The 14754-nt window shown below is 40.7% G+C and overlaps 1 protein-coding gene across 1 annotated transcript in view; it reads right to left on the bottom strand.

The window, feature by feature from the left end:
• The window catches only part of LOC106785258 (protein lozenge-like), a 31938-nt gene extending 19345 nt beyond the window's left edge, over positions 1–12593 (bottom strand). The window contains exons 1-4 of the mRNA XM_014745558.1: positions 11299–12593; positions 10968–11198; positions 6572–6685; positions 255–572 (exon numbers count right to left, since the gene is read on the bottom strand). Coding sequence (XP_014601044.1) covers positions 255–572; positions 6572–6685; positions 10968–11198; positions 11299–11554 — 919 coding nt within the window. The 5' untranslated portion in view covers positions 11555–12593. The remainder of the gene's footprint in view (positions 1–254; positions 573–6571; positions 6686–10967; positions 11199–11298) is intronic.
• Positions 12594–14754: the final 2161 nt, after the last annotated feature.

Raw genomic sequence — 14754 nt, 5'->3', positions numbered from 1 at the left:
CTGTTTACACTATGATAAGGAGAGAAATTGATTTCAAAATGTATAAGTTCAACTTGTGTTTAAATTTAAATGGAGGAAGTTTTGCATCGAACGATTTGCAAATTGTACGAAGATGATTATACCTGTTAGGGTAGATAAGTATCCGATGATACGTGCCATTCCTCGGCACGGCACGTGTCGAGAAAACAGATAAGGAAGGATAGGATTGCAGGGTGATCGTTAGTAAATCGATAGGACGAAGGAAGAGGACTTACCACCGTGTTGAGGACTATGCTTGTAGCAATCCTGATGAGCAGTACTAGAGGAACCTCCTCCGGTAGCTCCGAGGTGTGTACTGGAAGCGGGCGATGCGGTTGGGTCGGTGTTGTTGGGGTTGGAGCAGGCACCGCTAACCGAATTCGCGGTGACGTTGCTGCCAGTCTGCTGTCCGTGTAAGTGACTGCTGTGATGATGGTGATGCTTATTCCTCCTGTAGGACTCCAGTTCTCGTAGGTGGGAGGTGAACGAGTTTGGTGCATCCAAGAATGGTCTTTGACCCAAACCAAGTGCTCGAAATTGTTGATGCTGTTGTCCTTAAATAACAATCATCGAATTGATCGATTTGTATTCTTTCCTTAATAATTATTTCAATCGTATCATTCTCTAATTGTCATTATCTTTAAATGGGTCTTTTGTAATATTTGGTTATACGTCGTTGATTTTAAAACGCTTTGTAACGTTGCATATTTAAACTCGAATTAATTAATCTCTCTCACTGATTACCAAAACGAAGTATCATCGTCAGGTTGTTGTATTGATAGAAGAGAGAGAGAGAGAGAGAGAGAGAGAGAGAGAGAGAGGTAGAGTGAGATAGGAAGATGTTTGTATAATTAAGCTCGCAGAGTAGGATAATTAAGAAACTCGAGTGGTCCGTATCTCGATTGACTTCAATAGCATTCCGCGCATTCCGTCCATTCGTGAGCCGACAGAATTCGGATCCAAGTATCGCGGCATCTACGCACTAGATCGCCGATAGGTTAATCCGCTGTTGTAGTGAAGCGAGTTTATCGTCGAAGGCCACAATGCATGCGCGGTATCGAACGATTACCCTCAAAGACGGATAGCGGATTCGTATCACCGTAACTTGATAGAACTTGCCTGTTATGGTATGTCTCTATATACCATTTGGCTATCTATTTATTCCGAAATATCTATTAGTCTTCTGTTATCCTAGATCGTGATGGACAAACGTTGCAATATTTAAAAAAAAAAAGAAAGGGTTACGTTGTTTTGGAAAACAAAATATAATAGAAAAGGAAGTTACACACAATTACAATTAAATACAAATTATTATTATCGACCAGACGACGACAAAAAAAAAGAAAAAAAAAAGGCTGGTAAGAAAAAAGAGAAGGGCGAAAGGACAAATAAAGTTTGACCACAAACTACGCTAAATCGTTGCAAAAGACGCAGATGGTCGAGCCCTCGTCGAATGTTTCAAAACGAACAACGACTGAAACTTACGTACGTACGTACGTTGATTATTCGAATCAATCGTGCGTTCCTTTTCATCGTTATTATTTTTTTTTTTTTAACGAATTAATCACAAATCACGTGATAATATTAAATTTTGGTATAAATCGATCTCGTCGTAATACGTATTAAACGAGTAACATTTTTCGTACCCCGTTGGAAATTCCAACGTTGACTCGTTTAATTTCTCTAGAGGTTGGACTAGTTACATGAATTCTTATCGTAACACGCCAATGGATACGTTGCGTATAATTGATAAGACTCTTTTTACTTCATCCGTGCGTTTTCTTCGACGCCCCGTAGTCGCAGAGGCGGTTATCGGTTAACAACGGTTCGTATCGTATCTACGAGCTAGAGAAGAAGAGGATAATGGGGAACTAACGAATTGTTTCTAGTCGTTTTATGTGAGACCTAATAAAAAGAAAGAAAGAGAGAGAGAGAGACATTGTGTTGCAAAGAAAGAGACAAAAAAAGTTTCGAAAATAATTTTTAATTAAATAATAGAATTCGATGCTATACACACACACACCTTCGAAACGATACAAATTAAGTCAGTGAAACGCGAACAGAGACAGAAAAAGAAAAAACTACGAGAATGAGAAAGAGAGAGAAAGAAAGAAAGAAAGAAAGCGAAAGAGAATAATTCCAATCTCTACAAGCACGAGTAGTCGACTTATCTAATCAAAATGTGGCGGTCCCGGTGGACGGAAATAGCGCGGCTTTTTCCTCCTCTCTAATAAACGGGCCCCTCCCCCCTCCGCATCTTACGTCCTTCTTGACACTAGGGGTCTGTAACTGGCACGAATATTGCGAGGATCTCGATTCGAATTTCATTTCTTTTCATTTCTTTTCATTTCTTTTCTTTACCGTTTAAAAAGTTTTGTCCGTAATGGTATCAATATTCGACCATAGTTTTTTAACGCACGCACGCACAACGGATGAACGAATTTTGTCGGTCATTGATATATATTTTATATACACATTTTCTTTTTTTTTTTTTTTTTAAATTATATTATAGATTTGATTTAAAAGTTATTTTATTAACGCATTTTGGTGGAGGAGACCGGTGAACGTATAGTCTCTTACGTCATTTAGAAATCATTAATACAAATTTTTTTAACGAAATCCTACATCGTTGAGTATTTCATTTAGAATCGTTCGTTTGCAAAAAAACAAAAAACGTTGATCTCTAACGCGTTAAGAAATTTTTTAAAGACTCATGTTCTCGATATGACAATTTATCGAATATCGTTGTACGCGATAGACAAGAGTATACCTACTGCAACGCTTACTGCACACATTTGTTTCATATTTCTTTTTCAACTAGAATATGAAAAAAAAACGAAAAAAGAAAAAAGGAGGGAACGCTCGGGTGAGGAGAGGGATGGTGGGAGGTAGAAAGAGAGGAGAAAACACAAGTTGAATAGTTTGTTTGTATTATTTAGTTTCGCATATCTGACGGGAGGGAGGTAGGGCATGGACAGGGGCAGGGGCAGGGAAGGGAAGGGAAGGGTCTGGGGGAAACCGACGGAAACGTGGGATAGAGCAATTGATATCGTTGAAAATTCATCGACAATTAGATATCACGGGGGTATTCCTTTTCTATCAAAGCCAGTAATGATTTCGCGGGACTCAGAGACCCTGGGATATGCCCATGCTAATCGACGATATTCCAAACGCGGAGCAATTACCAACGAAGCAAATTCAATTTCGACCTTTGACTGACAGCATCTGTCCATCGATATTGTTTCGGTCGGGAACATTTCGATGATTTTGGACCACGGGTGACGGCTGGCGGCCACTTTGTTTCGCGAGAGAGAAAGAGAGAGAAAGAGAGAGAAAGAGAGAGAGGAGATCGTTCTCTCTCTTTCTCTCTCTCTCTTTCTCTCTCTCTCTCTCTTTCTCTCTTTCGGTCCCTCTCTTCTCTTTCTCGAAATATCAATTTGGACTCTATTCTGCTTTACGCTGTTCGATAGAAACTCTCTCGCGCGCACGTTTGATCCGAACTGGAACTAGATCAAAGAGGACGCGAGCTTGGCCGGACGATAAAAGTTCGCTTGACAAGTTCGGCTCGCTGATTCGCCGCGATGCTCCCGACGGGAAATTCATTTGTTGTTTTACGATCATCTATTTCTCTCTCTATACATGTATATGTATAAATGTATACATATATATATATATATATATATATGCAAATAGAAAGAGAAAGAGAGAAATAGATAGATATATAATTCAACGACGTATTAATTAAAACATTTCGTAGAGAAAAATCGAATTCAACGATTGCGTCTCTCAATTGTAATAAAGAAAACAAAAATATATATATATATATTACAGAAAATACATATAGAGAAGGTTGGTGACAAAAAAAAAATCACGCAAAATATTTATAAAAAAAAACACATAAACTCGCTGCTTAACGTTGATAATAATTCCCGTCGATTGTAGGTTTCATCCCTCCGACGATCGACCTCGTTTCGCACGGTTACAACCCCTCCAATTCGCATTTCCACGTGCTGCCGAACGAGGAATTACAGAAATTGCTCGATTACCGTCGGTGGCCTACCGGTGAAGTGGAACGAGGAGGACGGACGGACGGCATGCGCTATAGGTTTGGGAAGGGTGGAAGAGGTAAAACGACGACGGGCTGGGGGAGGAAAGGAGGGTGTATTTGATGTAGGGAAAGGGAGAGGACGGACGATTTTCGCTTAACAAAAAGCTCGCGATTATCCGCGTAATAATGAGGAACGGCAGGTGTCTGCGGGGCGTCGATGCATTGTCTCGTTGCCGTGTTTAGAGTCAGACCGAATAATAAGAGAGAGAAAGAGATACAGGACAATGAAATTTCGCTCGGGTCCTCGTGTTTTGCCTGCTCAAAGAACCGTCGATGCATCCCACCGTTTCTCTTCTTCTTTACCCATACTAATATATCTAATACGTGTATACGTTTCCATCTATGTAGAAGTTTCTTTCGCATAGATCATCCATACGGTGCGTGCCGTTCAAGCAACACGCTATCCTTGACAACCCCACATATGCAATATGTCGTTGTGCGTGGCTAAAGTTTCGTGGGGCTGCTCGCGCTTAGTTTCGTTTCTCCACGCGACACGGCCTTTTCTTCTTCTTCTTCTTCTTCTTCTTCTTCTACTACTACTACTTTTGTCTTTCCTTTCTTTCTTCTCTTGTTTCTCCGAGGAGGATTCCTCGAAAGTGTCAGTAGGCTGGCGACGTTCCCTTAGTTTTGATCGAACATCCATTTTCAAAATGATACCATAATTTCATTTGAAATAAAATAATATCACTAATTTTAATTCTAATATTGTACTTCGTGTATATTCATTGATATTTATAATTAATTTGTAACGAATAAGACGAGATTATACAATTTTCATTCTCTCTCTCTTTTTTTTCTCTTCCCTTTTATATATTTCTTGTTTTCACACAAAATTTTATATGCCACGGACGCTCTTTATAAAGTTGCGTACAGCTTAAAAATATATTTACCGTGCGGTCACTAATGAAGCGTAAACTGTTAAACGCCGAGCGAGGAATTCTGACAAATACATCATTGCACGCGCTCGTTCGTTCGTTCGTTCACGTTGCATCGCTTAGTTGTGTTGTGTTGCATTGCATTGCATTGCGTTGCATTGCGTTGCATGTGTTGTATTCCGTTCCGTTCCGTTCCGTTGCGATGCGTTGCGTCGCGTCGCGTCGCGTCGCTCGAATATCCGTATAACCTGTCGCACGTCAGTTTGCTATTTTGAAACACGGAATGGAAATGTTCATTGTTTTCGCTCACGGTTTGGATATAGATTTAATTATTTAATCGAAGTTAATTAATTTTATATTAATTTCTGACATATCGGGGGCGGACATCGATATGTAAACGTGGCTCGTTACGGGGCATCTCTCCTATGTCGACACTTTTAATCAATGTAAATACAACAATTCATTGTGGGTAATGACCGATACGATTCGACGAGAATCCTATGAAATCGTCGATAAATTTCAAAAGAATTGTCAACGTTGTTCTCACGTTTGTTAATGATCCTTACGATTGTTAAACATTTCAAAATATAAATGTAATACATCTACATATATACATAGATATGAATATCTAATCCTTTTTTGAAATAATACCGAGCGATAACTGAAAAATTGGTGAATGAGCTGAATCAATCAAACGGAGCATTTCGAAAAATAAAAAAATCAAAAAAAAAAAATAAAATAACAAAAAAAAAAACACACATAGGAAAAATGAAAAAATAAAAATAAAAAAAGGAGGAGAAATAAAAAAAAAAAAAGAAAAAAAAAGWAAAAAAAAAAGAAAAAAAAAGGAAGGAAAAAAAATTACTCGCGAGTCCAGCGAGTGTACGCATTGCCCTACGCCCATCAATACTTTATCCAACAAATGCGAATCGTCCGCAAAAACCTGCCCGTACTCCGCGGTCGATTCCGCAGCGGCTATTAATCTGATATCGAAATAACGATCCCCCTTCTTTTTTTTATTTTTCTATTTTTTTTTTATTATATGCACACACGTACACGTGTACGGACACACGTCGTGCATAGATATAGTAAGAGAGAAATGCATACATCTGAAAATAACTGGCCGGTTACAAAAAAAACAAGAAAAAAGAAAACCTCTTCATACCTAATTGTCGAAAACGTTGCGAAGTTTTCTCGCAGGAAAATTCCGTGACGGGAAAAGCCAAGCCAAGCCAAACCCAAGCCCAAACCCAAACCCAAGCCCAAGCCATTGGTCGGTCCCGTCGCCGGGCGACGTTCGTTGAATAGCAAAACCAAAACACGCATACACGCAAGAGAGTAACGTAGCTCGACCACTGCATCATCGTGCACCATCTGCTCGGTAATGACGCCGCTATTACCGCGTATAGGGACTTTCGGTGAATTATCGGTACATTTTCTAGGGATGCTGGGACTAGTAGCAGCCGGTCACATCCCATTAGATGGATCTGATCGTTGCTCGTAACGCGTTATCGCGGAACACTATGCCACGGGAGGAGTGCGCATAATTTTTTTAATGTCTTTTACTTACTCGTTTTCGAACGTGGTTCTCTCGGTCCATCGACGGTAACTTTGATCGCCCTGGTATAAGTTGCTACCTGAGGTGGACTCGTCGAGACTGTTATCGTGATGCTAAAGCTTTTTCCTGGTGACAAAAATGAAAATAAAAGAAAATTCGTTTAGTTTCGTTTTCAATACGATACCATTTATTCGTTCGTTCGTTCGTTCGTTGGTTCGTTAGTCGTTAAAAAGGTGAAAGTAAAAAAAAAATAAGAAAGAAAAAGAGAAGCAAGATTGAAAAAGGATAGGGAAAAGAATAAAAAAAAAAAACAAAAAAAAAGAAAATAAAAAAAAAAAAGAAACTGAAGGAAGAGAAACGAACGTTTAGAAGGGGGTGGAGCGAGCGTGTACATATATCACCAGCGAAGGTCTCGAGGTTGAAGGTCCGGTATATTAATTCCCTCTCCATAAATGTCCGTCGGAGAGATTGACTACGCGCTCTTAAACGGCCCATCGCGCGCTAATATGCATTTGGTAATTCGCCGCCGCTCCTAACTTCTCGTCCGTATGGAACGAGAGAGAAGTCCCATCTTGTCTCATTCGACCGATAGAATCCACGAGGACGTTTCTTCGAACGTTACAACATTGTCTGTGTCTCGGTTTCTTTAAAGAAAGTTCGGCGGACCGACCGGTTGGTAAATTTCAAAACCGGTATCCTTTAACCGATCACTAAAGAAGATCGAATTTTTATCGCAAAAATAGCGGGGGGGGCCGTGGCGGGAGGGGGGTTGGTCTCAAAAACAAAAACAAAAAAAGGAAAAAAACAAAATGATTGCTTGAAAAACGATACGCGTCCTATCGTTGTTGATCGCGAAGAGAGACACGATCTAACGCGTCGCGGACATGTATTCGTTTGTGTTGGCGTAAACGTCAACGATTTGTAATTGTCTCCCCTTGGTGCACCTAGGTCCACCTCGCTGTGTCTGTCAACATGATAACCGGCATCAAACACCCTCCGAACCCCACTACTACCACCACCACCACCACCTCCACCACCATCACCATCAGCATCACTACCCACCCGCCCACCCCCTGGGAACTGCAACTGACTGCAAACTGAGAGAGAACGTTACGTAGCGTTATATCCTAGTTATATCGTTTCCCCTCTAAACTTCTCTCTTTCTATCTTTTACTCTCTGCGATCGCGCTATCACCGATCCTGTCGCTGTTCTCTCTCAACCAATTGTCATTGTATCCTTGTTGTCTCCGTCATCGCTTGTATCTGTTACGATACAAAATATGATTCGTTCCCGACGAATCTAATCTACCTAGTCCGAGTAAACCTGCATCGCGAAACGATTTTACAGATTTACACGAGACGAACAATCTTTACAATTCGATCCAATTCTATTAATAATATTACCCGTTCCCCCCTTCCTCACTTCGTCCCCCTCTATGAAAGATTCTAGCAAATTAATAAACTAAAACAATATAAGATAAAGAAATACAAAAATTCTACCCAATGCGATTAACATGATGCAACTAGTTAGAAAACACGTATGATTTTAACGATCGTAATCAACACAAAATATTAGAAAAAAGAATTCTCTTTTTTTTTTTCTTCAAGTTATAGTAAAAGTTAAAAAAGAACTCTATATAAAATCATAGTTAAGTCGAAAGGATCGTTTCGAGTTTCGAGCTTCTCCTCCCCCACCCCGATGACAACGGCTAGAGAGTCCATCGCATTTGGGGCTAATAATGCCGCACAGCCGACTGCCACCCCCTCTCTTCGTGCCCGGAGCTGCGGTTAATACTCGATGATGGGAACGGTCATCTGCAGAGACAGGAGCCGGGCTGTGCATTCGCGAGCGAGCGAGGAACGAACGAACGAACGAACGGACGGACGGACGGGTGGATGGACGGACGAACGGACGGACGGATGGACTGACGGACGGACGAACGGACCGGACGGACAGATCGGACGGTAGGACAAAACCGGGCCACGCGTATGTGTCACCTATATAACGCGAGTAGCACCAAGCTTGCTTGCTTGCTTCTCTCTATCCCGTACGCGATGATTCTGTCCCTAGCGTAGCACGCTTCTATCCAAATGGTGAATGTATGTGTGTCTATGTCTATGGCTATGTATGATGTGCACGCTCGCGCGCGAGCTCGTGTACGAATATATATGTGTGTGTATGTGCGCGCGCGTTGGTAACACAGCGAGGAATGGGATGAGTGCCATCCCAAACCGCCCACACAACCACCCGAAACCACTCGAAACCGTCCGTTAATACTCGTGGCGACGAGGCGGAGGGGACACGAGCATCAAGAGTAGGAAGAAGAGGTGGAGGAGGAGGTCTTCTGGGCGAGGAGGAAGAGAAGGAGAGAGAGAGAGAGAGACTATGAAGGGTAGCGGAATGAACGTAGAAGGTGAAAGAGAAAGATAGAGAGAGAGATAGAGAGAGAGAGAGAGAGAGAGATAGTCTCGAAACAGGATGTCTCTGCAATTGTCAAATAATTACTATCGCTGGTAATTTCAGCCGTGTCGATATAGACTGCGGTATATTACTAATTATAGGCACGGGCCGGTAGGTCCGCGCCCGATGATGGAACGACCGCTTTAGTCTCCGCAGACCTCTTTGATCCGGCTACTATCGGCTCTCCTCGTCTCGTTTCTCTATCTTTTCCTCCTAACCCTCGACTAGTTTCTCTAGGTAGAAGCGTGGCACGTTTAGACCAGCCTAATTGTAACTTTAATACATTGTTCTCTTTCCCATTCCCGTATTCCTATTATGTTTCTCTCTTATTTTGATTTAACGAATTCGATTCGAATTCGGTTCGAAATTTACGACAATTAGTCCGATGATATATTTATATATATATATATATATATATATGTAATATGTGCATCCGGTAAATTATTTCTTTACGAATGCGAATAGAAAAAAAAGAAACGAGAGAAACGCGAGTTAATATCATAACAATATTCCTATCCGTAAATATACTCGGTGGATATTTCTTGAAGCCACTATCGTCGATGGAAGCGATACGCGGCGCGGTTCAATCAAATTAATAAGTCGCGGAAACAAAACCTCCATGATAGGAGGTTCCATTTGGTCGCGGCTGATACGAATACACCGTGGGCAGTTTGGTCAATCGTCGAAATTGAGTATTACGGATTATCTGGGAGGGTAGTTGGGGTATGGAAAGAGGAAAAGGTGGGAGAGGAATTGGGGAGGAAAAAAAAAAACAGTTGTTACAAAGGGATTGAAGAATTTTGACGAGAGAAGTGTCTTTCATGCTAATTGATTTCATTATCAATGTTAAAGAGAGAGAATGAAAGAGAGACAGAGAGAAAGAGAATAAAAAAAAAAAGAAAGAAAGAAAAAATAAAGATAGATCGATGGAAGGGGAAAGGCAGAGGAGAGGAGGCAGGACTGGTAGGTGAAAATCGTCGACCCTACGTTTCATGATGAAATCAAATGAAACATAGATGGTGCCATCAACGAACGGCTCGCACGAGCAGTACAGCTCGTTAATTCATAAACGCCGGACCCTCGATGGTAGGTTCGCACAGGGTGCAAAATGCATTTGTACCTCCTGACAAATCTATCCGACTGTCCTCTAAATAATTGTCGCTACTTAATACGCGACGATAGAACTTTCGAAATTTTGTGATCCTAGTTAAATAACAAAATATAGAAGAAAATAAATTGATGGTAAAGTGCACGCAGGGTGGTTTTCATATAAAAATCAAAGGGAAAGAATAACGGAGAAACGCGTCGTAATAAAGTTGGACGTTTTCGATATTCGTTATAAATTCGATGGATGACTGCTCTTGACATCATACCCTTTATCGTTTCGGTTTCGTTATTAACCGTTTTGATGATCGCGAAAAGAGAGAGAGATACGGTGATCTCGTTGCATTTCCGATTTCCCTTGTCTGTATTCTGCTTTGGGGAAATAAATGACTCGAAACTGTCGATCAAAAGATCTGGTTGATTTTGGGGACTCGATGTCTCTCTTTTTCTCTCTCTCTCCCTAGCAGACGGACGATGATTTCTGATTAACGGCCAGTTGTTTCGTGCGTTCAGCCGGGGCTCGTGGCGGACATCGAGTAATGACTCTGGGGGCGGCGGGAACGGGAACTCGCGAACGCAGGGCTGCCGAACGGCTAGCGGGAGACTCGAGGGTGGTTAATGATAATGATCACAATAACCGTGATTTTAGGCAGTTCGAAATCACTGCCCGACCGCTCGTACTTTCCCCTTCTCGACTCGTTTTACTTTCGCGCGTGTATTTACAAATCATTTTCTCGATGTAAAAAAATAAATGAAATATTATCGATTGTTATCTTACTTTTTCAAATGATATCTAATATTGATTTTTATTTGTAAAATAATGAACTGTGTAATCGTGCTCACCTCTTCCACTTCTACCGACGAACCTAAGATCATTAAATTTGGCGACTTGATTTTTCATAAGTGCAGTCGAATTACGTAATTCAGCGCAACAGTTTTCATCGTTACCAGCGCGAACAGTAACGAGGGTTCCATCGCCAACCTCGCCTAGGGCTACTACTTTAAAAGCCACTGGTAGGGTTTTGTTGGATCTCCAGTGAGTTGGCAATTGACTGCAGAGGAAGTACGGCGAACCTGTGATAATAAAAAAAAATATATAAGATAATATTTATTTTTCCAATTTTCACAAAATTAGTAATTAATCGAATATACGAAAGAAAAAGAATGACCGTACCTGTTCTAACGAGTTCGCCGGGATGTTCAGCTTGTGCCTCACCGACGAGTCTCTCGGTCCACCAAAGTTCGCCGACGGCGGCACTCTCGCTCATTTCGCCTGCACCACCGCCGTTTTCGCCGTCGTCACCCTGATGGTACCTGGTGTTGACCCCTTGGAGGGGTGCCAGGGAGGGACCGCACGGGCCGGCGCCTTCCTGAGATCCGACGGTGCCGTAATTCTCCCCGCAGCCCACGGAACCCACCGGTAGATGCATCCCATCGGCCAGTAGCCGCTCCTCGTCACCCACCAAACACGTATCCTCCGCGCGAGACGTCGTGACCTTTACTTCAAGCGGACCTTACCGACGGAGCCGATCTAGTCGACCCGTCGACGAGCGACCACCACTTTGCTACCAACAGGTACCCCCACGTTGCCCTCCGCTCGCGCATTCGTCTTCTCCGATCGAGCGCATCCTTTGGGTTCACCGATACATCCTTTAAAATCTAATCAAAATCTCCTCTCTATCCATTTCACCAAAATTATATCTCCTTTTTCTTTATCTCTCATCAAACGATTCGAATCACTATTATTTAATCAGCCCCTTTTTCAAACTAACTTATAACCAATAAATAATAAGTCTTTTTTAACCAAATTTTTCTTTTATTATTTTATAAGTCACTCAAAAGAGAAAAAAAATGCGCGGGAATCACTAAGCACGTGGCTCACTGGATATAATCGTCCTACACTATCATCACTCCGAACACTAAAAAGTTTGCATAATCTTATAATATTATTATTACAATGATCAACCGAAATCGTTTTCGCGTATAATATGAATCGTTAATCTAATCACTACTGATTCTCCTGTCTCTTTTTATTCTATCTTTCTTTCTTTTTCTCTATAACTTCGAATGAAATCAATTAAAAATAAATATACACACAGAGGCGTGGAGGAAAAAAATGTTAATAATATAGTATAACAACGTGAACAATTTTACTGACTAACGTCAGTCGCGGTCGACGGTGCGCGACGTAATGCCGCGGCTGAGCAGGCCGCGTGTTCCGCGGAAGCGGCCCGGGTCGGCATAACCTCCGCAACTCTCCTCTGCAACTCTCCTCTGCAACTCACCACCCCCACCCTACTCGTGCTCGCCACGGGACACGCTCTTGCTCCTTCACCAATCTCCCCACTACGATCATAACCACCACCACCATCACCATCACCATAACCACTACCACTACCACCATTACCATCGCCACTACTAATACTACCATCACCAGTGACGACGATGATGATGACGATGACGACGACAATTTATTTTTACTAGACCCTCTTTTTAAATATAACAAATCTTCTTTTTATTTTTTTTTTTTTAAATTTATATTAGGTCACTCATTTTCCAGGATTTCAATGCTCGCAATTTCGGGAACTCCGATATATTCGTCGAGTCTCTCTATCTATCTCTCTGTCAGAATTTTTATCAAAGATTGGACTCCAATTATTGGAGCTAACAAGAATGCAAGACACTCTAATGCAAATACAAATGCAAATGCAAAATGGGAATTCTCGTAAAGATCTTACGGTAATTCCCTGTGCGTCATCCGTTCAAACACTTTTCCTATACGCTGACTTATAAGTTTTCCCGCTATCGGGTATCGAATCTTTGCAAATATAATAGAGATTACTAATACCAATTGTTCATTATCTTAGTTTGATGATCCTAAGCGATGAATGATCGTAGGAATAATTAATTTCTAAATCCCGTTTTATAAAACTGATGAGAGAGAAAGAGAGAGAGAGAGAGTGACGAATAATAAAAAAAAAAAAAAGAGAATAAAAAACGGTATCGTCTAAGACTCACGCGTTATCATACTCTTTTCCCCTGAGACAAAAGATTCTTGCGGTAACCAAGTTTTATCGCATTCGTGTGGTTTCTAAGGAGAACGTTTAGATTTCGAAGAAATTTACCGCGTTAACGAGAAAAATTAATAAAACCTTATTTAAATTAGAAAACGATAGGGGAATATTTTTCCTTTTGGATCAAAAAAAAAACGAACGAAATAATTTTTAAATAATTAAAAATAAAAAATATTCAACGAAGAGATAAAAAAATGAAAGAAAGAGGATAATTAATAATTATCTTAGATATAGATCGCGGATAAATTTTTTTTTTTTTACAAACACACGTATATACACCATTCATTTGCATAGAAAATCCAAGCAGAACAGTGGTGGAGGTGGTGGTGGCGGTCCCGCCGTTCGAACGGCAAGGCGTAACAAGTGTCCGCGTGACGTCACGCAACCTCCTGGAGGCGGAGCTTCCCATTGGGAAAGCAGGTGGGGGTGGGGCGAACGAGGCGCGAATCGGGAGAGCCCCACCCCCGCGAGATTTCGTTCCTTCGCGCCTCTCTACCCCTTTCGGATGGCTTGATCATTCTTTTTAACTTTTATCTCAACTCCATTTCTATTCTTTTTTCATCTCGTGTTCGACAGGAAAGTAACTAAGATTTGTCGATCCTTAACTAAAAATTCCTCTTCTAAGAAGAAAATTACAGGTAAATTGTTAACGATAATTAACGAAAATTTTCACAAATGTTTGTTCCTAAGAAACATATTTTCTAAGAATTTTTATACGAGATGAAAAAATAAATGCTTAAAAATTTGTTGAATTAAATTCATAGGAATTTTTTTTTACGATAATCGATCATTTAAATATCTGTTGCATAAAATAAAAGCAAATAAATATATTTTCCATTGAGTAAATACTTTTAAATGTTATAGAAAACTACTTTTCGGTAACAGGTGCGTTAAAAAAATGATAAAATAATTTGTAAAAAAATACTAATGAAAATATATTGACAAAGAAATGTAAGGAGCGTTCAATGTCCTGTGTAATACCTGTTTCTTTTGCAGAAAAGGAAAATTTAGTGATCCCACGGGAAAGAAGAGACGAAGAGTTTGCGCATACGTGCGAAAACGTTTCAGGGCGCTTTAAAGGTCTCCGAGTTGGGGTCCCACAATGCTACCGTTTATTGCACTGTGGTTTGCTAAAGTGCAATCGAGGAAGCAGATGCGGTTTCACTCGTTCGTGCGGACTTGCAAGAATGTAATTAACCCCTCGCAACTGTACGAGGTTCCTACCTGCGGGCAACCTTACTTTCCTAGACTTAGACGAATTTTAATCATGCTTGTGACGAAGAAAGCATTTCTTAAGTTCGACAAGTAACTGAAATGATCTTCTGTATAGAAAACTGCGTAACGAATAAATCATTCGTGAAATTATTATTTGATTGTGAACGCCGCTTAATTCGATAACCCGACATTTACATTTTTTATTTACCTTGCAATAGGTTAACGATTTGCTATTTGTATTTTGAGGATTTTTTATTAGCTTTAGAACAAACAATGTTTAATACTTATTTTTTACTTGGAAATTAATGCTCTTCCTAAAACTGCTATCAAAAAACATAAAA

Source organism: Polistes canadensis, unplaced genomic scaffold (assembly GCF_001313835.1).
Source record: "Polistes canadensis isolate GaletaPanama2010 unplaced genomic scaffold, ASM131383v1 scaffold_47, whole genome shotgun sequence".
Taxonomy (NCBI): domain Eukaryota; kingdom Metazoa; phylum Arthropoda; class Insecta; order Hymenoptera; family Vespidae; genus Polistes; species Polistes canadensis.
The sequence above is the reverse complement of the archived record's forward strand: the minus strand, read 5'-3'. Positions and strand labels throughout refer to the sequence as shown.